The sequence below is a fragment of the Oncorhynchus masou genome, chromosome 2 (assembly GCF_036934945.1).
Source record: "Oncorhynchus masou masou isolate Uvic2021 chromosome 2, UVic_Omas_1.1, whole genome shotgun sequence".
Classification (NCBI taxonomy): Eukaryota; Metazoa; Chordata; class Actinopteri; order Salmoniformes; family Salmonidae; genus Oncorhynchus; species Oncorhynchus masou.
This window is the reverse complement of record NC_088213.1, coordinates 22,328,691-22,354,549: the sequence shown is the minus strand read 5'-3', so window position 1 is coordinate 22,354,549 and position 25,859 is coordinate 22,328,691. Positions and strand designations below refer to the sequence as shown.

The 25,859-nt window shown below is 43.1% G+C and overlaps 1 protein-coding gene across 2 annotated transcripts in view; it reads left to right on the top strand.

Moving 5' to 3' along the window:
• Positions 1-25,691, top strand: part of LOC135557038 (solute carrier family 12 member 4-like) — a gene marked incomplete at its 3' end in the record, with an annotated part of 51,157 nt that extends 25,466 nt beyond the window's left edge. For both annotated transcript variants that reach the window (XM_064990345.1, XM_064990346.1), the window contains 15 exon segments: positions 235-399; positions 564-662; positions 880-937; positions 1,144-1,318; positions 2,892-3,010; positions 5,653-5,751; positions 20,329-20,448; positions 20,570-20,674; positions 20,869-21,037; positions 21,294-21,489; positions 21,748-21,917; positions 22,166-22,297; positions 22,710-22,817; positions 24,339-24,526; positions 25,558-25,691. In XM_064990345.1, coding sequence (XP_064846417.1) covers positions 235-399; positions 564-662; positions 880-937; positions 1,144-1,318; positions 2,892-3,010; positions 5,653-5,751; positions 20,329-20,448; positions 20,570-20,674; positions 20,869-21,037; positions 21,294-21,489; positions 21,748-21,917; positions 22,166-22,297; positions 22,710-22,817; positions 24,339-24,526; positions 25,558-25,691 — 2,037 coding nt within the window.
• Between the last annotated feature and the right edge of the window lie 168 nt (positions 25,692-25,859).

The following is a 25,859-nucleotide window of genomic DNA, read 5'->3' as shown; positions in this document are numbered from 1 at the left end:
ACATGTAATTACAGTAAAACATAGCTAAATTACTACAAACATGTTGTACAAAGTCTATCTAAAAAGTGAATTTATATACTTTGTAAAACATTTTCTGTTATTATAACAATAATTTGTGATGCTGTAGAGCTTTGGTGGGTGTTGCCGTGCCATTAGGTGGATGCCATTGCGTTGCTTACTTTGTGGATGGGATGCTAGCATTTCTATAAACTTGGTTCCTGATGCATGTTTTAGATAACATGTGGGGAGACTACCTGGAGAAAGGTCAGATCTTGGAGAAGGCAGGTCTACCCTCCGTAGACGTCCACGGGGCTGTGGAGAGCGTCGGCCTGTACGTCTCAGCTGACATCGCTACCTCCTTCACCCTCCTGGTGGGAATCTTCTTTCCCTCCGCCACAGGTAAGATCTGGTAACCCAGATCCATAACTGGCAACCCAGACCATGAACTGGCAACACCAGACCAATAAACCAGCTGGCAACCCAGAGACATTTTTGTTCACTGATTGGTCAACATTCTGAGAGTTGTCAGTAACTGATGTGTCCTTCATGTCCCTGTACTGTAGGTATCATGGCAGGCTCCAACAGATCAGGAGATCTGAAAGATGCTCAGAAGTCCATCCCTATTGGAACCATCTTGGCTATAACCACTACTACCCTTGTCTGTATCCTTTCATGGAGTCAATAGTCAAATCAAATCAACATGTATTTGTCACGTGCACAGGATACAGCAGGTGTAAACGGTACAGTGAAATGCCTACTTGCAAGCGCTTCCTCATCCATATCAATAGGCAGTGTTCTCCCCAAGTTGTTCAATGTCTAGATGCATCTGTCTTCCATACTGCATGTGCTTCTGTGTGTTCCTTAACATCCTGTCGTCAGATTTCAGCTCTGTGGTTCTGTTTGGGGCCTGTATTGAAGGAGCGGTCCTAAGGGACAAGTAAGTGAACTTGTCTGTAGCATTAGGCCACATCTTTGACATCACAAGATATATTCAAGTCCAGACAATAGCCTGTCTGCTTCTCAACAACATACAGTACAAGCTTGTAATTATATTTGTTGGTATGGCAAAGCACTTCAGATGCTGTGTTTGTTGGTATTGATAATGGCCCCGCTAACAGGTCCATGTCCTCTCCTGTCTTGTAGGTTTGGGGATGCAGTCAGTAAGAACCTGGTTGTGGGGACTCTGTCCTGGCCCTCCCCATGGGTCATCGTGATTGGCTCCTTCTTCTCCACCGTGGGGGCGGGACTACAGTCCCTGACTGGCGCTCCTCGTCTCCTACAGGCCATCGCCAAGGACAACATCATTCCCTTCCTCAGGGTAGGACCAGTCACCTTGGCAGGTAGCCTAGCGGTTAAGAGCATTGGGTCAGTGACTGAAAGGTTGCTGGTTCAAATCCCAGAGCCGACTAGGTAAAATAATATGCCCATGTGCTCTTGAGCAAGGCACTTACTTAATTGCTCCTGTAAGTTGCTCTGGATAAGAGTGTCTGCTCAAATGTTTTAAAAAATCAATCATACACGGGCTAACCTTATGTCTTTGTGGGTGGCGCTGTATTGTACACAGTGTAATTCCTATACAATGCAAAGCATCTCGTGGCCTGAACAGCCATAATTCAAGGTTTCTCTAGCTGCCACCACTGTTTGTACACATTGCTTGATACATTGCCCGGCTCTATGCCCATGTATGCTCACAGTGGCCCTACTATTAGATACATAATGATACACAACTAAAAACTACAGTGAACAAGAGAATAGAGTTATGGTTGTCTTTCCTTACTCATTTGAATGAAGCTGAACATATGAGTTAATTTGCATTCGCACATGTAAAGTATTGTTGGTAGAAGAGGGTTAGCTATATAAAAGGACATTATGTAACCCTGTTCTAGGATCAACCTAAGCGACCATGAAAATTCTGGTAAAAAATAAATAATTTAAAACTGGCCTAGGACCAGTACTTAGAGGCCCAATGCACCAGTTTTTCAATCAATAACAAATCATTTCTCGGTAACAATTAAGTACCTTAAAATAATATTTTTCCATTAAAAGCAACAAAAATAGATTTTTTAGCAAAAACATTTTTCTCAAGCAAGAATTTAGCCAGGATTGTCTGGGAGTGGTCCAAGTGGGGAGGGGAAAACTGAAAACTAACTGTTATTGACAGAGAGGTTGGAACTCTATTTGTTATTGGTCTATTAAAGTTGCACTATGCAGAAATCGCTCCGCCATTTTCTGGTTGCAAAAATTCAAATAGTTCACCTAATTTCAGTTTATGTGATAAAACAAGCACACGTATAGTATAGAGAATCATTGTACCACCGTTGTGAAATATATTTTCCATAACCAAACAAAACTGAAAGTAGAAGATGCAAAAACAAAACTTAAGAACTGGAAGCATAGAAATAATTCACATAGAACACATTTACCACTTGTTAGATTTGCGTTCAACATGAGTGACGGATCTATAGCTCACATTTCTATGTGAATTCAGTCGGGTCGCCTAAAAGGTTACATATTACAACTTTAACCAATTTGCTGCCTGGTGATGTCACCAGACAAGCCGAAACTCCCGCCCATGCAAACCTGCTGATTAGGAGGTCCTGTGTAGATTGTATTTTCAATCAGTAACTATCAGGAAATAACACTGATCAAATGTTTTCACATACCACCTTTACAGTGTTAGTTTCATCAGCTGTTGTACAATCTGATATGAAACACAAGGAAAAACAGACTTTTGACTGCACTGGGCCTTTAAGGCCACTCAATCCATAAATGATCGGTCCCCTTGGCTACAATACAACAATCAACCAGAAACAAAACAAACAAAAACAAACAAAACATCACAGAAAAAAAATGTATTTCTAAAGTGTATATTTGTTTATTTTCTGGAGCAGGTGTTTGGTCATGGCAAGGCCAATGGGGAGCCAACCTGGGCACTGTTACTGACAGGGCTCATTGCTGAGCTGGGCATCCTCATAGCCTCTCTGGACATGGTGGCCCCCATCCTCTCCATGTGAGTCACACACACACACATACACATGCACGAAACAGACTAAACACACACATCAAACACGATTATTTAAAAGCAGGCAAATAGGGATTATTTCAAATCATATAATGGTCTGTTGGGTGAACTTGCTGAACCCGGGGCCTCCCGAGTGGCGCAGAAGTCTAAGGCCAATAGAGATTCTAGGTCGCAGCCGGCTGTTGGGTGAACTTGCTGAACCCGGGGCCTCCCGAGTGGCGCAGAAGTCTAAGGCCAATAGAGATTCTAGGTCGCAGCCGGCTGTGACTGGGAGACCCATGTGACGGCGCACAATTGGCCCAGCATTGTCCAGTTTAGGGGAGGGTTTGGCCGGCAGGGATGTCCTTGTCCCATTGCGCACTAGCGACTGCTGTGACGGGCCTGACGCAGTGCACGCTGACACGGTCGCCAGGTGTACGGTGTTTCCTTCGACACATTAGTCCAGGTCAAGTGGGCATCATGTCAAGAAGCAGTGTGGCTCGGTTGGGTTGTGTTTCGGGGGGCGCACGGCTCTCGACCTTTGCCTCTCCCGAGTCCGCACGGGAGTTGCAGCGATGAGACAAGATGATGAGACATTGTGGAGAAAAAGGGGTAAAAAAATGAAACAAATAATTGCTGAAGTTTCTCCCATCAGCCAAAGTCATGAAGTTTACATGGGAGAAAACAGACTCTTAATGACTCTACTTCCCTTCTCAAACACTGTTAATAAACCATAAACACCTCACAGATGTTTAAAAAACATTATGGTCCTCCGAGGATTAGTTTGGGTGGCAGGTAGACTAGAGGGGCCAGTAACTGAAAGGCTGCTGGTTCAAATCCCTGAGCTCACTAGGAAAATGATCTGTTGATGTGCCCCTGAGCAAGGCACTTAACCCTAATTGCTCCTGTAAGTCACTCTGGATAAGAGTGTCTACTAAAATATACTTTAATCAAATCACTTGCATTTTAACAATCACTTCACAAGTGAAACACCTCTTTCCTGCCAGGCACTCTGTACACAATCAGCACAATTTGCTTTGTGTGGAAGGTCACCAAGTACAGTGGTTCACAAACTGTGGGTCCAGTTATTTTATATATATATTGTGGCAAACCTCTTCAAAGTAGGAGCGTTTGTCACAAATTAAGTGGGAAACTTTCACCAAAATCACCCCAGAATGAGAGTTATTTCGAACAGGACAGTACCTGTGTGTTTGTTTCTCCGTCCTGGTCCACCCAGGCCGCAGGCAAGGTCAAGGATAGCAGGGTTCGGTACACAAATCGGTTTCTCGGTAGGTCCAGGTCCAAACGCCAACAGGTAAGTCCAAAATAGTCCAGCTCATACACGAGTACAATGGTCTCTACGATCTCGGCGGATGAACGGGTCTCCGGTCGCAACCATATCTGTGCCTGGTGAGTTAAGTCGAACATCTGTGTTCGGGGGGGTTGTCCAGGTCGGCGTCCCCTGCCAGGTATGGTGCCAGAAGCCCTGCCTGCATTCTCCACCATTTGTGGCAAACCTCTTCAAGGTTAGGAGCGTTTGTCACAAATTAAGTGGGAAACTGTCACCAAAATCACCCCAGAATGAGAGTTCTTTCGAAAAGGACAGAACCTGTGTGTTTGTTTTTCGGTCCTGGTCCACCCAGGCCGCAGGCAAGGTCAAGGAAAGCAGGGTTTGGTACCCGAATCGGGTTCTCGGTAGGTCCAGGTCCAAACGCCAACAGGTAAGTCCAAAACAGTTCAGCTCATACACGGTAAATCCAGCCGATATATATATATTGTTTCTGTCTCTATGGTTCACAGATCCTTCCAGCCCTCTCTCTCTCTTCCTGGTTTGTCTTGACCCTTTATCTGTGGGTCGGCCCCACCTTCTGAGAGTTTCCATTTGCTTCTGGGAAGACCATTTTGTGATCTGTAGTTCTGATTAGGGTGGTCATTTTAGTGATCGGGCAGAGCCCCTTTTATTAGTTCTGCTCTCACATATCTGCCATTTATCACTCGACCCCCTTCTTTGCCACAATATATATATTAAGGAACTCAGTCCGGCTTTTAACTTACTGTTGAAAATTATAATAGTAGAATGCACAAGGTAACATTTTGAAATTGGGTAGTGCATCATCAGTATTCCTCTTGTCATGTCAGTCATTGAATACCTTAGACAGCTATTTATAACGTGTCAGAAATGTCCAGATCATCAAGCCCATTTCAGCTAATGTTCGAGTCACACAAATATCACATGAATACACATTAGACATGGCATAATGTATAGAACTGCAGGAAATAAGCTTCAAACCTGAAAAATATTATCTCCGCCAACAAGAGGGGTGTGAACAGTTTTTGTCATGAACAGTGCGTGTGCCCATAGAAATAGACGTTGCGCACGTGCAGGATGTTCCTCAATGCTGGAAGGGGGGCCTGAGTGAAAGAGTTTGGGAACCCCTGACCTTGTGCAGTTTCTTGTGCTTCTGTGTTTTGCCATCAGTTGAGATGTATTTTAGCAGACTACCAGGCCTATACATCCTGCAACAAGTACATAACTGCAAAATTCATATATTGGAATATATTAATAGATATATATTATATATTAATATATTTAAATGACTAAATCGGTTTGGACTGAATTACGTTTTGTGGTGTGTGATTTTTTTCTACAGGTTCTTCTTGATGTGCTATCTGTTTGTGAACTTAGCCTGTGCTGTGCAGACTTTACTACGGACACCAAACTGGAGGCCTAGGTTTAAATATTACCACTGGTAAGTACAGTACAGGTGTATGTGCATGGCTGTGTATCCGTGCATACTGTATGTGAGCAATGTAACACTCATTTGTATATGCGTGGGTGTTGGGTACACTTTCACTCCATTTGAATAATCTACTTTGCTTTCTCAGGTGACATATTGGGTAGCTTATCAAAATATCCAATTGACTGACTGAAGGACTTTATGCAGACTCCAGCTATAGAGGCATTTTGTTCTCTGGTGTTCTGATGGTAACCTAGAAAGAAGGAAATTCACTGTAATAAGCTTCAGTAGCTGAACAAGTTTAGCACCTGTCGTGGAAATTCACCACTCAAACAAAGGAATCAATCTTTATTATCACGACCGGAGAGTTTCACATTCTCAATCCAAGTTTTATGAAAACTCTGAAAAGGGATTTCCCTCTCAGTCCTTTTATAGTGCTATACAAATAAGTTATATAAGCATGATTTACATTATTCATTATTAACATTGGTTCCTGCATGTGACTGACGAGGCTTCTTCTCTCAAAGCTGGGACCTTGAAACTGGTTCCCAGAACAATGTTCTAGGCGTTCTGCCAATTGGTCTGAGGAGGAGGTCGCAGTCACCTGCTCGAACCAAGATAGAGTGAGAGGAGATGCTGTTAACAATTCAATGCTAGCTCTCTCTCACATTCCCTCCTTTTATCACTTTGTGATAATTATTGTTACATTTTAAGGTAAGCATTAGATTATGGCTTAAACTATCAAAGGAGGTTCTATCAAAATACGTCTATTAAAGTAAGCGGAATCAACACATAAAACCAGACACTTTATCCTTTCAAACGCCTTCACTCTGGGTTGTAAAATCTAAAATACAAGGGATCTGTAGACCCAGAGGTAAGTAAATCTCTAAAGGTTTTTGTTTCCATAGCTCTTACCACAATCTGGTTGCATTGACCTGTTCTGTACTAACTGTCCCTGGGACATCAACTAGTAAAAATATCAAACCTGTTGTTTAACAAATCCCCTAGAGCCTTCAAAAAGTTGCTGCTGACTTATCAGCTCAATATTCGGTACTAAAACATTTACTTGGATCTACTCCAATTCCGAACAGTGTTCCTCGTAATGGAAAAAGTTGGTTTTAGATGACATTACCTTCTTATTTAAATCACTGGTATATTCAAACTATCGAATTGAGTAATAATAATTGAAAATTGTCAAAAACGTATCTTATTGGCCTCCCGGGTGGCGCAGTGGTCTAAGGCACTGCACTGCAGTGCTAGCTGCGCCACCAGAGACTCTGGGTTTGAGCCCAGGCGGCAGCGACCGGGAGATCCATGGGGTGATGCAAAATTGGCCTAGCGCTGCCCGGGTTAGGGAGGGTTTGGCCAGTAGGGATATCCTTGTCTCATCGCGCGCTAGCGACTCCTGTGGCGGGCTGGGCGCAGTGCACGCTAACCAGGTTGCCAGGTGCACAGTGTTTCCTCCAACACATTTGTGTGGCTGGCTGGGTTGGATGTGCGCTGTGTTAAGAAGCAGTGCGGCTTGGTTGGGTTGTGTTTCGGAGGACGCATGGCTTTCAACCTTTGTCTCTCCCGAGCCCATATGGGAATTGTAGCGATGAGACAAGATAGTAGCTACTAACAATTGGATACCACGAAAAGGGGGTAAAATAAAAAGAAACATTTCTTATTCAATTATTCATACCTCTGCCCCAAATTGTCCCACAGTGTTCCTTGCAGCCTGTTTGAGTTTAGTGAGTACCACTCACTGTTACTGCAAAGCAGCTTATCTATTGGTCAAAAGGAAGCGTATCTTTAACCTAAACACCAGATGGCAGCCTCTAATATAATATCAGTCCCAATGCTCAATCCCCCTGTCAGTCATGTGACCTTGTATTGAAACATTTATTTCTTCAAATTACTAAGATATTGCATTATTAGAGTGCTATTTGAAAGACGCTAAAATTACCATTCACATACTGTCAACACTCATTAAATGTGACATCAACTGACAGACCATGAGTACCATGAATCTTTCCATTTTACTATCTTTATAACTGTCTTTATTTACCTATGCTAGTCTCCATATAGGTTTCCTTCAACTAGGACCCCTCTACTCTTCCCAATAGGAAAAACCCTCTCAATCACTACTGCTAATACACACGGATCACTCTCAAACAATGCTCTGCTTTTACCCCTATTGCAAGGTCTAAAAACAAACAAAACAAACATGATAACTTTCTCCTTATTGGAAGGCATTGTTTGCATTTTAGTCTACTCTAACAATGTTACTCTATATTTATTACCCATTTCTGTTGTATATTCACTCTCTGCTTCACACTCATTAAATGTCTATTATTTTGAGAGGAATATGTAATGTGCCGAAATTATAAAATACATCAGCCATTTTAGAAGGGGAGAGACACTTTGGAGGGAGCTTCCTTTTTAAGATAGCTCTCGAGACTAGAGTTTCTTTCTAGGATCAACAGTTATTATAACTGGGCTAGCACAGTCTATCAGTCCACTGTCATTGGAATGTTCTGACCATAAGGTTTCTGGTGCCTGAGACAGAATAGACTGGGAGGCAGTGTCAGACTCCCACTACTCCTGGGGGAGTGGTTCAATTTGCCTACTTACCTATTGGTTTAATATCTCATCATTTGGGATATCAACAAAAACTCCATAGGGAGTACAATCAATTGTAGCCTTAAGTTTAGTTAACAAGTCTCTACCTAGCAAGTTAAATGGTTGAGTGGGTGAATACAGAAAAACATGTTCAACATTCATTGGTCCTATTGAACAGTGCATGGATTTTGTTTCAGAATGTATTACCGGGGTGGAGGAAATCACATAAGCATTTATAGTTTTATTGGTTAGGGGTAAGTCAAGTCCCGTACTTTGCCAAAAGTGATTGGTTAGGGGTAAGGCAAGTCCCGTACCTTTACCAAAAGTGATTGGTTAGGGGTAAGTCAAGTCCCATACCTTTGCCAAAAGTGATTGGTTAGGGGTAAGTCAAGTCCCGTACCTTTACCAAAAGTGATTGGTTAGGGGTAAGGCAAGTCCCATACCTTTACCAAAAGTGATTGGTTAGGGGTAAGTCAAGTCCCGTACTTTGCCAAAAGTGATTGGTTAGGGGTAAGGCAAGTCCCGTACCTTTACCAAAAGTGATTGGTTAGGGGTAAGTCAAGTCCCGTACCTTTACCAAAAGTGATTAGTTAGGGGTAAGTCAAGTCCCGTACCTTTACCAAAAGTGGAGGTAGGTAGCATCCGTATCCACCAGCATAGGAATTTCTTTCCCTTGTATTTTTACCATAATGTTTGGGCCAAATTGGTCTACTTTTCCCTGTGGGTATTGCTGTATTAAAGATGTTGTTTCCCTGAGGTGCATCCCTATTGTGGCTGTTTCATTTAAATTAATTCTTAACAAAGCTTTTGATTTAATGTGGCATGATATTTTGCATTGGAAGCTGTTTTAAACGCATAGGAAATGCGACAGACTTTGTATGAGGCTTTATTTCCCAGGACGTTATGACAGTCATACTCATCAGAACAATGAGGCTTTATTTCCCAGGACGTTATGACAGTCATACTCATCAGAACAATGAGGCTTTATTTCCCAGGACGTTATGACAGTCATACTCATCAGAACAATGAGGCTTTATTTCCCAGGACGTTATGACAGTCATACTCATCAGAACAATGAGGCTTTATTTCCCAGGACGTTATGACAGTCATACTCATCAGAACAATGAGGCTTTATTTCCCAGTCCTTTAAGACAGTCCAGACCCTTTAGACAGTCATACTCATCAGAACAATGAGGCTTTATTTCCCAGACCCTTTAGACAGTCATACTCATCAGAACAATGAGGCTTTATTTCCCAGTCCTTTAAGACAGTCCAGACCCTTTAGACAGTCATACTCATCAGAACAATGAGGCTTTATTTCCCAGACCCTTTAGACAGTCATACTCATCAGAACAATGAGGCTTTATTTCCCAGACCCTTTAGACAGTCACACTCATCAGAACACTGAGGCTTTATTTTCCAGACCCTTTAGATAGTCATACTCATCAGAACAATGAGGCTTTATTTCCCAGACCCTTTAGACAGTCATACTCATCAGAACACTGAGGCTTTATTTCCCAGACCCTTTAGACAGTCATACTCATCAGAACACTGAGGCTTTATTTCCCAGACCCTTTAGACAGTCATACTCATCAGAACACTGAGGCTTTATTTCCCAGACCCTTTAGACAGTCATACTCATCAGAACACTGAGACTTTATTTCCCAGTCCTTTAGACAGTCATACTCATCAGAACACTGATGCTTTATTTCCCAGACCCTTTAGACAGTCATACTCATCAGAACACTGAGGCTTTATTTCCCAGACCCTTTAGACAGTCATACTCATCAGAACACTGATGCTTTATTTCCCAGACCCTTTAGACAGTCATACTCATCAGAACACTGAGGCTTTATTTCACAGACCCTTTAGACAGTCATACTCATCAGAACACTGAGGCTTTATTTCCCAGACCCTTTAGACAGTCATACTCATCAGAACACTGAGGCTTTAATTCCCAGACCCTTTAGACAGTCATACTCATCTGAACACTGAGGCTTTATTTCCCAGACCCTTTAGACAGTCATACTCATCAGAACACTGAGGCTTTAATTCCCAGTCCTTTAAGACAGTCATACTCATCAGAACACTACGGCTTTAATTCCCAGACCCTTTAGATAGTCATACTCATCAGAACACTGAGACTTTATTTCCCAGTCCTTTAGACAGGCATACTCATCAGAACACTGAGGCTTTATTTCCCAGACCCTTTAGACAGTCATACTCATCAGAACACTGAGGCTTTAATTCCCAGTCCTTTAAGACAGTCACACTCATCAGAACACTGAGGCTTTAATTCCCAGACCCTTTAGATAGTCATACTCATCAGAACACTGAGGCTTTAATTCCCAGTCCTTTAAGACAGTCACACTCATCAGAACACTGAGGCTTTATTTCCCAGACCCTTTAGACAGTCATACTCATCAGAACACTACGGCTTTAATTCCCAGACCCTTTAGATAGTCATACTCATCAGAACACTGAGACTTTATTTCCCAGTCCTTTAGACAGGCATACTCATCAGAACACTGAGGCTTTAATTCCCAGACCCTTTAGACAGTCATACTCATCAGAACACTGAGGCTTTAATTCCCAGTCCTTTAAGACAGTCACACTCATCAGAACACTGGGGCTTTATTTCCCAGACCCTTTAGACAGTCATACTCATCAGAACACTGAGGCTTTAATTCCCAGACCCTTTAAGACAGTCACACTCATCAGAACACTGAGGCTTTATTTCACAGACCCTTTAGACAGTCATACTCATCAGAACACTACGGCTTTAACTCCCAGACCCTTTAGATAGTCATACTCATCAGAACACTGAGGCTTTAATTCCCAGACCCTTTAGACAGTCATACTCATCAGAACAATGAGGCTTTATTTCCCAGACCCTTTAGACAGTCACACTCATCAGAACACTGAGGCTTTATTTTCCAGACCCTTTAGATAGTCATACTCATCAGAACAATGAGGCTTTATTTCCCAGACCCTTTAGACAGTCATACTCATCAGAACACTGAGGCTTTATTTCCCAGACCCTTTAGACAGTCACACTCATCAGAACACTGAGGCTTTATTTCCCAGACCCTTTAGACAGTCATACTCATCAGAACAATGAGGCTTTATTTCCCAGTCCTTTAAGACAGTCCAGACCCTTTAGACAGTCATACTCATCAGAACACTGAGGCTTTATTTCCCAGACCCTTTAGACAGTCATACTCATCAGAACACTGAGGCTTTATTTCCCAGACCCTTTAGACAGTCATACTCATCAGAACACTGAGGCTTTATTTCCCAGACCCTTTAGACAGTCATACTCATCAGAACACTGAGGCTTTATTTCCCAGACCCTTTAGACAGTCATACTCATCAGAACACTGAGGCTTTATTTCCCAGACTCTTTAGACAGTCATACTCATCAGAACACTGAGGCTTTAATTCCCAGACCCTTTAGACAGTCAAACTCATCAGAACACTGAGGCTTTATTTCCCAGTCCTTTAAGACAGTCCAGACCCTTTAGACATTCATACTCATCAGAACACTGATGCTTTAATTCTCAGACCCTTTAGACAGTCATACTCATCAGAACACTGAGGCTTTAATTCCCAGACCCTTTAGATAGTCATACTCATCAGAACACCGAGGCTTTAATTCCCAGACCCTTTAGATAGTCATACTCATCAGAACACCGAGGCTTTATTTCACAGACCCTTAAGATAGTCATACTCATCAGAACACTGAGGCTTTAATTCCCAGACCCTTTAGACAGTCATACTCATCAGAACACTGAGGCTTTAATTCCCAGACCCTTTAGACAGTCATACTCATCAGAACACCTAGGCTTTAATTCCCAGACCCTTTAGATAGTCATACTCATCAGAACACCGAGGCTTTATTTCCCAGACCCTTTAGACAGTCATACTCATCAGAACACTGCGGCTTTATTTCCCAGACCCTTTAGACAGTCATACTCATCAGAACACTGAGGCTTTATTTCCCAGACCCTTTAGACAGTCATACTCATCAGAACACTGAGGCTTTATTTCCCAGACCCTTTAGACAGTCATACTCATCAGAACACTGATGCTTTATTTCCTTTAGACAGTCATACTCATCAGAACACTGAGGCTTTACCCTTTATTCATACTCATCAGAACACTGATGCTTTAGACCCTTTAGACAGTCATACTCATCAGAACACTGAGGCTTTATTTCCCAGACCCTTTAGACAGTCATACTCATCAGAACACTGAGGCTTTAATTCCCAGACCCTTTAGACAGTCATACTCATCAGAACACTGAGGCTTTATTTCCCAGACCCTTTAGACAGTCATACTCATCAGAACACTGAGGCTTTATTTCCCAGACCCTTTAGACAGTCATACTCATCAGAACACTGAGGCTTTATTTCCCAGACCCTTTAGACAGTCATACTCATCAGAACACTGAGGCTTTAACACTTTTATTTCCAGACCCTTTAGATAGTCATACTCATCAGAACACTGAGGCTTTATTTCCCAGACCCTTTAGACAGTCATACTCATCAGAACACTGAGGCTTTATTTCCCAGACCCTTTAGACAGTCATACTCATCAGAACACATAACACTGACGGCTTTAATTCCCAGACCCTTTAGATAGTCATACTCATCAGAACACTGAGGCTTTATTTCCCAGTCCTTTAGACAGTCATACTCATCAGAACACTGAGGCTTTAATTCCCAGACCCTTTAGACAGTCATACTCATCAGAACACTGAGGCTTTAATTCCCAGTCCTTTAGACAGTCATACTCATCAGAACACTGAGGCTTTATTTCCCAGACCCTTTAGACAGTCATACTCATCAGAACACTGAGGCTTTAATTCCCAGACCCTTTAGACAGTCATACTCATCAGAACACTGAGGCTTTATTTCCCAGACCCTTTAGACAGTCATACTCATCAGAACACTGAGGCTTTAATTCCCAGACCCTTTAGACAGTCATACTCATCAGAACACTGAGGCTTTATTTCCCAGACCCTTTAGACAGTCATACTCATCAGAACACTGAGGCTTTAATTTTAACAGTCACCAGACCCTTTAGACAGTCATACTCATCAGAACACTGAGGCTTTAATTCCCAGACCCTTTAGATAGTCATACTCATCAGAACACTGAGGCTTTATTTCCCAGACCCTTTAGATAGTCATACTCATCAGAACACTGAGGCTTTAATTCCCAGACCCTTTAGACAGTCATACTCATCAGAACACTGAGGCTTTATTTCCCAGACCCTTTAGACAGTCATACTCATCAGAACACTGAGGCTTTATTTCCCAGACCCTTTAGATAGTCATACTCATCAGAACACTGAGGCCTTATTTCCCAGACCCTTTAGACAGTCATACTCATCAGAACACTACGGCTTTATTTCTCAGACCCTTTAGACAGTCATACTTATCAGAACACTGAGACTTTATTTCCCAGACTCTTTAGACAGTCATACTCATCAGAACACTGAGGCTTTAATTCCCAGACTCTTTAGACAGTCACACTCATCAGAACACTGAGGCCTTATTTCCCAGACCCTTTAGATAGTCACACTCATCAGAACAATGAGGCTTTATTTCCCAGTCCTTTAAGATCCACAGTGCAATGAAATCTTTTCCCTTTTTCACAGACCCTTTAGACAGTCATACTCATCAGAACACTGAGGCTTTAATTCCCAGACCCTTTAGATTTAGTCATACTCATCAGAACACTGGCCGGGCTGATTTAGCGGTCTCTTCTGGCAGCCTGGCCTTATTTCCCAGACCTTTGTTCTTTAGACAGTCATACTCATCAGAACACTGAGGCTTTAATTCCCAGACCCTTTAGACAGTCATACTCATCAGAACACTGAGGCTTTAATTCCCAGTCCTTTAAGACAGTCACTCATCAGAACACTGAGGCTTTAATTCCCAGACCCTTATTTCCCAGACCCTTTAGATAGTCATACTCATCAGAACACTGAGGCCTTATTTCCCAGACCCTTTAGACAGTCATACTCATCAGAACACTGAGGCTTTATTTCCCAGACCCTTTAGACAGTCATACTTATCAGAACACTGAGACTTTATTTCCCAGACCTTTAGACAGTCATACTCATCAGAACACTGAGGCTTTAATTCCCAGACTCTTTAGACAGTCACACTCATCAGAACACTGAGGCCTTATTTCCCAGACCCTTTAGACAGTCACACTCATCAGAACACTGAGGCTTTATTTCCCAGTCCTTTAACAGTCATACTCATCAGTCCAGACCCTTTAGACAGTCATACTCATCAGAACACTGAGGCTTTAATTCCCAGACCCTTTAGATAGTCATACTCATCAGAACACTGACGGCTTTATTTCTCAGACCCTTTAGACAGTCATACTCATCAGAACACTGAGGCTTTAATTCCCAGACCCTTTAGACAGTCATACTCATCAGAACACTGAGGCCTTTATTTCCCAGTCCTTTAGATGACAGTCATACTCATCAGAACACTGAGGCTTTATTTCCCTGAGGCTTTACCCTTTAGACAGTCATACTCATCAGAACACTGAGGCTTTAATTTCTCAGACCCTTTAGACAGTCATACTTATCAGAACACTGAGGCTTTAATTCCCAGACCCTTTAGATAGTCATACTCATCAGAACACTGAGGCTTTATTTCCCAGACCCTTTAGACAGTCATACTCATCAGAACACTGAGGCTTTATTTCCCAGACCCTTTAGACAGTCATACTCATCAGAACACTGAGGCTTTATTTCCCAGACCCTTTAGATAGTCATACTCATCAGAACACTGAGGCTTTATTTCCCAGACCCTTTAGACAGTCATACTCATCAGAACACTACGGCTTTATTTCTCAGACCCTTTAGACAGTCATACTTATCAGAACACTGAGACTTTATTTCCCAGACTCTTTAGACAGTCATACTCATCAGAACACTGAGGCTTTAATTCCCAGACTCTTTAGACAGTCACACTCATCAGAACACTGAGGCCTTATTTCCCAGACCCTTTAGACAGTCACACTCATCAGAACAATGAGGCTTTATTTCCCAGTCCTTTAAGACAGTCCAGACCCTTTAGACAGTCATACTCATCAGAACACTGAGGCTTTAATTCCCAGACCCTTTAGATAGTCATACTCATCAGAACACTACGGCTTTATTTCCCAGACCCTTTAGACAGTCATACTCATCAGAACACTGAGGCTTTAATTCCCAGACCCTTTAGACAGTCATACTCATCAGAACACTGAGGCTTTATTTCCCAGACCCTTTAGATAGTCATACTCATCAGAACACTGAGGCCTTATTTCCCAGACCCTTTAGACAGTCATACTCATCAGAACACTACGGCTTTATTTCTCAGACCCTTTAGACAGTCATACTTATCAGAACACTGAGACCCTTTATTTCCCAGACTCTGAGACTTTAGACAGTCATACTCATCAGAACACTGAGGCTTTAATTCCCAGACTCTTTAGACAGTCACACTCATCAGAACACTGAGGCCTTATTTCCCAGACCCTTTAGACAGTCACACTCATCAGAACACTGAGGCTTTATTTCCCAGTCCTTTAAGACAGTCCAGACCCTTTAGACAGTCATACTCATCAGAACACTGAGGCTTTAATTCCCAGACCCTTTAGATAGTCATACTCATCAGAACACTACGGCTTTATTTCTCAGACCCTTTAGACAGTCATACTTATCAGAACACTGAGGCTTTAATTCCCAGACCCTTTAGACAGTCATACTCATCAGAGCACTGAGGCCTTATTTCCCAGTCCTTTAGATGGTCATACTCATCAGAACACTGAGGCTTTATTTCCCCTACCCTTTAGACAGTCACACTCATCAGAACACTGAGGCTTTATTTCTCAGACCCTTTAGACAGTCATACTTATCAGAACACTGAGGCTTTAATTCCCAGACCCTTTAGACAGTCATACTCATCAGAGCACTGAGGCCTTATTTCCCAGACCCTTTAGATAGTCATACTCATCAGAACACTGAGGCTTTATTTCCCAGACCCTTTAGACAGTCATACTTATCAGAACACTGAGGCCTTATTTCCCAGACCCTTTAGACAGTCACACTCATCAGAACACTGAGGCTTTATTTCCCAGTCCTTTAGACAGTCATACTCATCAGAACACTGAGGCCTTATTTCCCAGACCCTTTAGACAGTCATACTCATCAGAACACTGAGGCTTTATTTCCCAGACCCTTTAGACAGTCATACTCATCAGAACACTGAGGCTTTATTTCCCAGACCCTTTAGACAGTCATACTCATCAGAACACTGAGGCCTTATTTCCCAGACCCTTTAGACAGTCACACTCATCAGAACACTGAGGCTTTATTTCCCAGTCCTTTAGACAGTCATACTCATCAGAACACTGAGGCCTTATTTCCCAGACCCTTTAGACAGTCATACTCATCAGAACACTGAGGCTTTATTTCCCAGTCCTTTAGACAGTCATACTCATCAGAACACTGAGGCCTTATTTCCCAGTCCTTTAGACAGTCATACTCATCAGAACACTGAGGCCTTATTTCCCAGACCCTTTAGATAGTCATACTCATCAGAACACTGAGGCTTTATTTCCCAGACCCTTTAGACAGTCATACTCATCAGAACACTGAGGCTTTATTTCTCAGTCCTTTAGATAGTCATACTCATCAGAACACTGAGGCTTTATTTCTCAGTCCTTTAGATAGTCATACTCATCAGAACACTGAGGCTTTATTTCTCAGTCCTTTAGACAGTCATACTCATCAGAACACTGAGGCTTTATTTCCCAGACCCTTTAGACAGTCATACTCATCAGAACACTGAGGCTTTATTTCCCAGACCCTTTAGACAGTCATACTCATCAGAACACTGAGGCCTTATTTCCCAGACCCTTTAGACAGGCATACTCATCAGAACACTGAGGCTTTATTTCCCAGACCCTTTAGACAGTCATACTCATCAGAACACTGAGGCTTTATTTCCCAGACTCTTTAGACAGTCATACTCATCAGAACACTGATGCTTTATTTCCCAGACCCTTTAGATAGTCATACTCATCAGAACACTGAGGCTTTATTTCTCAGTCCTTTAGACAGTCATACTCATCAGAACACTGAGGCTTTATTTCTCAGTCCTTTAGACAGTCATACTCATCAGAACACTACGGCTTTATTTCCCAGACCCTTTAGACAGTCATACTCATCAGAACACTGAGGCTTTATTTCCCAGACCCTTTAGACAGTCATACTCATCAGAACACTGAGGCCTTATTTCCCAGACCCTTTAGACAGGCATACTCATCAGAACACTGAGGCTTTATTTCCCAGACCCTTTAGACAGGCATACTCATCAGAACACTGAGGCTTTATTTCCCAGACCCTTTAGACAGTCATACTCATCAGAACACTGAGGCTTTATTTCCCAGACCCTTTAGACAGTCATACTCATCAGAACACTTGGTAGTGGCCATTCCATCAGTCCTCTTAGTTATGAGGGCCCAGCAGGGTTCTCCTTCTCCAATGACCATCTACTTCTGGGCCACTACTCCAGGCCTGTGTTGGTCATTTTGGCTCAGGACTCATCTCACCCTCTGTCAGGTTTCCACAGTGGAGGTGGTCAGAAGAACTTGGTACGGCACTCTCCGACAGAGGTCCTTCCAACTCTCTCTCCTGAAGTCTTTGACCACCACAAAATCACTTGGGTTGAAATAGTGCTCAGCTCCACCTGCCAAGTTCGGCAAAGACACCTTCACCCGGGGGAAAAGTATCTTAAGAACACTGTTAAGGGTGACACAATTCTCAACCATGTCTTCCTCCATTCCTTGCAGGGACACCCTGTTCTTGAGAAAAGGTGTATTAGTCATCCTCATGGGATGGCCAGTCTTCACCTCGTGTGGAGAGAGACCAGTGACTGTGTGGGATCTGCCTCTCATACTCAGTGCCATTGGAAGCACCTTTACCCATGTCAGGCTTGTTTCACCAATTAGTTTAAACAATTTTGTTTTCAGAGTTTGGTTCAACATTGTTAGTCATGCAAATCAAACATTGTACAACCCCACCACCAGAGAAATGTCCTGCAAGCACAGTAAAACCTACTGTACACCAATATCAGTCCCCCGCACCTCTCTGATTCAGAGGGGTTGGGTTAAATGCGGAAAACACATTTCAGTTGTATGCATTCAGGTGTACAACTGACTAGGTATCCCCTTTCCCTTATTTATTCATTTATTTACAGGATCCACCATCCCTCTTTTTGGCATATGGTCTTCATCATGTGACAATTTGGCAAGGAATTGGAAAGTACAACGGGGCATGGCTGGTCTGCTCCACTCATCCAGCCATACACCCGAGGCGTCCTTCTCTGATGCATCAGCCGTTGCCTGCAGAGTCATTAACAGAGAAAGGGTTAGTGGAAGCGGGAACTGCTGCCATGTGAAGGAGGGGAAACAGAAGAGGAATCAGCCAATTTAGCTGCGCGGTCAGCGTTAGTGTTCCCCAGAGGAATGTTGTCATTAGAGGAAGAATGCGCCTGACTCTTGATTACAGAAACAGAGGAGTGAAGCTGGACCGCCTCTAAGAGAGACCAAACAAGATTACTGTGTGCAATCTGTTTTTCAGACGAGGTCAAAAACACTCTATTTCTCTACAATGTTCCAAAATCATGCACAACACCAAACTCAGATCTACAATCAGTGTAAATGTCAACAGAGCATTCCTTTTCCAAAATATAAGCTCTGGTCAAGCCAAATAGTTCTGCTGCCTGGGAAGATTCGTGTGAGGGGAGTCGAGCACTTTCCACAGTTTCCAAAACAGTCACAACAGCATAACCAATTAATTTATTCCCTTTTTCGTTTCTCTGGGCAGACCCATCTACAAAAAAAATAAAAGTCTGGATTGTCTAATGGGATATCTCTCAAGTCCAACCTAGAGCTACAGTCAGCTTCAATAGCTAAATCACAGTCATGGTCTTCACCGGTTTCTGCTGCAGGGAGAAGAGTTGAAGGGTTAAGAATGTTCTGATAGTCTAGCAGTCTCGCAGGCATCAAATGAGCCATTTTTGTCTGTTTAATAATTGCCTCCATCACATGGGCACATGTACGGTTAGAAGAGACATTGCCACAATATCTCTCCAGTCCAGACCACAGCTTCACTCGCCTCTATCTTTCTCCCATAAATACAATCCTGCAGAGGTTGAATTTACTAATTGCCTCTAATCTACCAGTGGAGAGGGCATAACATGTTTAGGCAAAGCTTTAATTGGGTGTGACACTCAGAAGTAATGTCATGACCCAAATATTTAACCGGCATAATTGCATCTTACTGGGGGAAACTTTATGACCATATTCTGCCCCCAAAAAATCAACAATGCCTGAGTGTCCTCATGACATATCTCCTCTGATTGTGAGCAAACCAACAAATGGTCAACATACTGAACCAAAACACTCCCTCCAGGATCAACAAAAGAAGAGAAGAGAAAAGAAAGAAAGAAAGAAATAAAGAAAGAAAGAAAGAAAGAAAGAAAGAAAGAAAGAAAGAAAGAAAGAAAGAGAAAGAAAGAAAGAATGAGCTAAAATGAGAAAAAGAAACAAACTACCTGGAGGCACCTGGGATAAAATGGTAACAGTGTTAGGCACCAGGGGTGCTCTAGCATGTACAGCATCGTTTACTATTCTAAGGTCTTGCACACAACAATATTCGCCAGATGGTTTAATAACAGGTCAAATTGGTGTGTTACAGGGCGAATACGGGCAGAGAACCAGAGCGCCTCTTTCACCTAATGCACTATGGGAATTATACCCTATTTGTCTTCTTTGCTAAGCGGGTACTGAGCTTTGTAAGATCTGTGGGTGCTTTTTGGAACGACCACAACTGGTGATCTCCTTTCATGCGTCCAATAGTATAGTATAAAGAGTACTACAGTATATCTGTGTGTTTCCCCCACAGGGCTCTGTCTTTTCTGGGTATGAGTATGTGTCTGGCTCTGATGTTCATCTCCTCCTGGTATTATGCCATCGTGGCCATGTGCATCGCTGGCATGATCTACAAGTACATTGAGTACCAGGGGTATGTCTGGAATCTTACCCGTCTCATATCATAATTGTATATCATTGGATCACTGTATGAGTTAGCTATTTAGGCCAGAGTATATATTCTGATGCTGTCACTCTCTCTGTCTCTCTCTCAGAGCGGAGAAGGAGTGGGGAGATGGGATACGAGGTTTGTCCCTCAGTGCTGCGCGCTACTCTCTGCTACGGCTGGAGCATGGACCACCTCACACTAAAAACTGGAGGTGAACATCCTTCCTTGTCCATAGTCTTAGATATCCGGTATCTCCAACTTCAGATATGCATAACTACCTCTTCCTCTTCATACATTCTGTACTTTCTAACACTCTACAGTTTTTACTGTTGTTTTGTAGTTGTTTATTAGTACATCCAGGTAGATTCTCATGTTCTTTGTCTCTCTTTCCCCTCCACTCTCCAGGCCCCAGGTCCTGGTGCTGTTGAAGCTGGATGAGGACCTCCATGTGAAGTATCCCCGTCTGTTGACCTTTGTCTCCCAGCTGAAGGCAGGGAAGGGCCTGACCATAGTGGGCTCTGTCATCCAGGGACAGTTCCTGGACAGCTACGGAGAAACACAGGCATCTGAACAAGTAGGGATAGAGCTGTATCTTATTTCTCCGATAGCCTAATGTGTGTACAAGGAAAATACATTTTGCCGTACTGTAGCTTTATTGAATCAGTTCAGGATTGTTTGAAGGCTGTTACCTTCCTCGCTAGGTCATACAGTCCACTTTATAAAGCTATAAGAAAGAGATCGAATTTCTGTTGTCTCCTCTGTGCCAATAAGAATAAGTGAGTTTATTACCAGCTTCATGATTAACTGCATTGTCTGCTCAACCTCGTCAGGCCGTAAAGAACATGATGGAGATCGAGCGGGTAAAGGGTTTCTGCCAGGTGGTTGTGGCGTCCAAGGTGAGGGAGGGCATTGCCCACCTGATCCAGTCATGTGGCCTGGGGGGCATGAAGCACAACACAGTGGTGATGGGATGGCCCTATGGCTGGAGGCAAAGTGAAGACCCCCGCGCATGGAAGACATTCATTCGTAAGACTCTGATTTACTGTAAACTAGCCTGACCCATTCCCATAATAATATTCCAAACCATAACCTCATCCCAGTTTCCCCGTGAGAGCATTGGCCATCTCTATGTTTCTGTGGGTTTGATGCTGTCCTTCAGCCTATATAGTATTTGAAACATTACGTGCTGACTCTTTAGTTAACTGATGGCATCAGCATTGAACTGTATTACATTACATATTACACAAAGTGAACATATTTACCTCTCTGTGCCCCTCCCCACAGACACAGTCCGCTGTACCACAGCAGCCCACCTGGCTCTGATGGTGCCCAAGAATGTTTCCTTCTACCCCAGCAACCACGAACGCTTCACAGACGGCACCATTGATGTGTGGTGGATCGTCCATGACGGAGGAATGCTCATGCTGCTACCTTTCCTGCTCAAACAGCACAAGGTAAAGTCCCGCGCACATCAATGCAGAAACTCTGGGAGCATTTACTGTTTGGCCACCATGACTTGTGAGAGACTAAAGAAGAATGGATGTGTTGTTCAGAAAAGGATCTATATTTACATTTTAGCAGACGCTCTTATCCAGAGGGAGTTACAGGAGCAATTAGGGTTAAGTGCCTTGCTCAATGGCACATTGGCACATGGGCTCTTAACTGCTAGACTACTCCATTCTTACCATGGTGTGTATTTCAGGTTTGGAGGAAGTGTAAGATGCGTATCTTCACTGTGGCCCAGATGGATGACAACAGTATTCAGATGAAGAAGGACCTGGCTACGTTCCTGTACCAGCTGAGAATAGAGGCAGAGGTGGAGGTGGTGGAAATGGTGAGAGATGAACCTCCTTAAATCTAATTATGTAATGATGGTGGAGACGGTGAGAGATGAACCTCCTTAAATCTAATTATGTAATGATGGTGGAGACGGTGAGAGATGAACCTCCTTAAATCTAATTATGTAATGATGGTGGAGACGGTGAGAGATGAACCTCCTTAAATCTAATTATGTAATGATGGTGGAGACGGTGAGAGATGAACCTCCTTAAATCTAATTATGTAATGATGGTGGTGATGGTGTGAGATGTTCCTCCGTAAATCTAATTATGTCATTATGGTGGAGAAGGAGAGAGAAGTCACTCATACCAGGAGTCAAACATGCAATCCAACTAAGAGTTTCACTTCTTTCCCCTTAGTGTATTCAAAGGTCAGATATTTACATACTACCATGTTAATAATTTCAGCATGACAGCGACATCTCGGCCTACACGTATGAGAGGACTCTGATGATGGAGCAGAGGTCTCAGATGCTCAGACAGATGAGGCTGTCCAGCGCAGAGAGAGAAAGAGAGGTACATAATTACACATCAACAAACATCCACAGAATTACACCTGTCAGATCAAACATACATAACAATAGTTGTTATGTGAAGGACATATTGAGCTGGTTTCCCAGACCCAGATGTCTTTTCCTGCATTTAAGCATGCTCAGTTGGAGAATTTCCATTGAAAGTGTGATTTATCCCAGTAGTAGGTTTAATCTGGGGCTGACCAAAAGGAACCAAACATAATAATAATAATAATAATATATCATTTAGCTTTTGTCCAAAGCATGACCAACATAGTATGTGGACACCTGACTCTACAGACTGAGCCAAAGGACATCTCATCTCATTGCAAAATCATTGGCATTAATATGGAGTTGGTTCCCCCTTTGCTGCTGTAACAGTCTCCACTCTTCTGGCAAGGCTTTCCTCTAAATGATGGAACATTGCTGCGGAGACTTGCTTCCATTCAGCCACGAGCATTAGTTAGGTCAGGCACTGATGTTGGGCGATTAGGCCTGGCTCACAGTCGGCGTTCCAATTCATCCCAAAGGTGTTCGATGGGGTTAAGGTCAGGACTCTATGCAGGCCAGTCAAGTTCTTCCACACCGATCTCAACAAACCATTTCTGTAAGGACTTGCTTTGTCATGCTGAAACAGGAAAGGGCCTTCCCCAAACTGTTGCCACAATGTTGGAAGCACAGAATCATTTAGAACGTAATTGTATGCTGCAGCATTAATATTTCCCTTCACTGGAACTAAGGGGCCCAGCCCAAACCATGAAAAGCAACCCCAGACCATTATTCCTCCCCCACCAAACCTTACAGTTGGGGCAGGTAGCATTCTCATTGGCATCCCCCAAACCCAGATTCGTCCGTTGGACTGCCAGTTGGTGAAGCGTGATTCATCACTCCAGAGAACGTGTTTCCACTGCTCCAGAGTCCAATGGCGGTGAGCTTTACACAACTCCAGCCGATGCTCGACATTGCGCATGGTGATCTTACGCTTGTGTGCTGCTGCTCGGCCATGGAAACCCATTTCATGAAGCTCCCGGCAGAGTTATTGTGCTGGCGTTGCTTCCAGAAGCAGTTTGGAACTCGGTAGTGAGAGTTGCAACCGAGGACGGCGGTCCCATTCTGTGAGCTTGTGTGACATACCACTTCGCGACTAAGTCGTTGTTTCTCCTAGACGTTTCCACTTCACAATAACACCACTTTCAGTTGACCGGGGCAGCTCTAGCAGGGCAGATTAACTTGTTGGAAAGGTGGCATCCAATGACGGTGCCACGTTGAAAGTCACTGAGCTTTCCAGTAAGGTCATTCTACTGCCGTCTATGTAGATTGCATGGCTGTGTGCTCGATTATACAACTGTCCACAACGGGTGTGGCTGAAATAGCCAAATCCACTCATTTGAAGGGGTGTCCACATACTTCTGTATATTTAGTGTATCTACACTAGCATTAAGTGAAGCAATGTATGACCATGCATTTCCAGTCACTCTCGTATGGACATTAGGACTTTGTATCCCCTGCACTCTGCCCCCTATAGGCCCAGCTGGTAAAGGACAGACACTCTCTGATCCGTATGGGCAGCCTGTACTCAGACGAGGAGGAGGAGGTGGTGGAGCCTGTAGCTGATAAGAACCAGATGACCTGGACCAAGGAGAAGTACGAGGCAGAGAGGAGGAACAGGAACAATGCACCAGAGAACTTCAGAGAACTCATGAGCCTCAAACCGTGAGTCACTTGTTGTTGGTCTATTGGAAGGCCAGGAGTTTTTCTTGAGACGTGAAATGACGAGGAAAACCCCCAGGCCTTTCACGTGGTTAGGAAAATCTCCATCCGGTCCCATCTGAGGTATTCCACTCTCGCTAGTCTTACTTCTTCACTCTCTCCTCCTCATCTCCTCTCTCTCTTTTTTCTGCCTCTTTCATCTTGCAGACAGAGAATGGTTCATCATTTGAGTGATGTGTTAATCTGATCACTCTGTATGTAAATTCCTGTGAGTAATATGTTAATCTGATCACTCTATATGTAAATTCCTTTTAATTAGATGTTATTCTGATCACTCTGTATGTAAATTCCTGTGAGTAATATGTTAATCTGATCACTCTGTATGTAAATTCCTTTTAATTAGATGTTATTCTGATCACTCTGAGTCTGTAAATTCCATGCAATGGATTGGATGGCGGGGTGGGGTGTGCTTTGGTATGTGGACTGCACTTGATGTCTTTCTGCTTAATGACTGAGTTGGTTCATGCTGTCCACTGTTGGATATCTGAAAATTATTCCACGGCATTGTTAAAGGGATAGTTCACCCAAATTACAAAATGACATTCGATTTCTTACCCTATACGCATTCTATGTACAAGGTATGACAGCAATCCATGCTTTGGTATAGTTTCCTTGGCACCGTTTCCACATACTAACGTTTTAGCATTTGTGGCACAAATCCCATTAAAATCATGGGACCAATATTCACATTTTTTTTGCGCATCATGTTCAAAACTTCTATAAGGTACTTTTTTGAGGTTCAAAATCAATTGTAGATACTTTCGGATGATATGGACACGAGTGAAAAATTATAATATCGGTCCCATGACGTGAGCATGTGGAAACAGAGCCAGGGAAACTGGATTGCTGTCATTCGTTGTCCATAGACTGCATACGGTGTAAGGAAACCAATGTGTAATTTTGGTGAACTATCCATTTAAATAATTGAATGTTCTGGATTGCATATGTAACATCTGTATGTGGTTGTGTCCCAGGGACCAGTCCAACGTGCGGCGGATGCACACAGCAGTGAAGCTGAACGAGGTGATTGTCAACAAGTCCCATGATGCTCGCCTGGTGCTGCTCAACATGCCGGGGCCGCCACGCAACACAGATGGAGATGAGAACTGTATCCTTCACTAACAGCCGCTCTCATTGTACTGGACAACACTGGTCTTAGAGGTCTGTGTGGTACAATATTTCATTTTTTAGGACAATGTTTTAGGGCTCATTATGGGGTTAGGGTGTGTAAATTGGGGATTGTCATTTGGGGTTGAGTGTAGCATGAGTTGTGTAA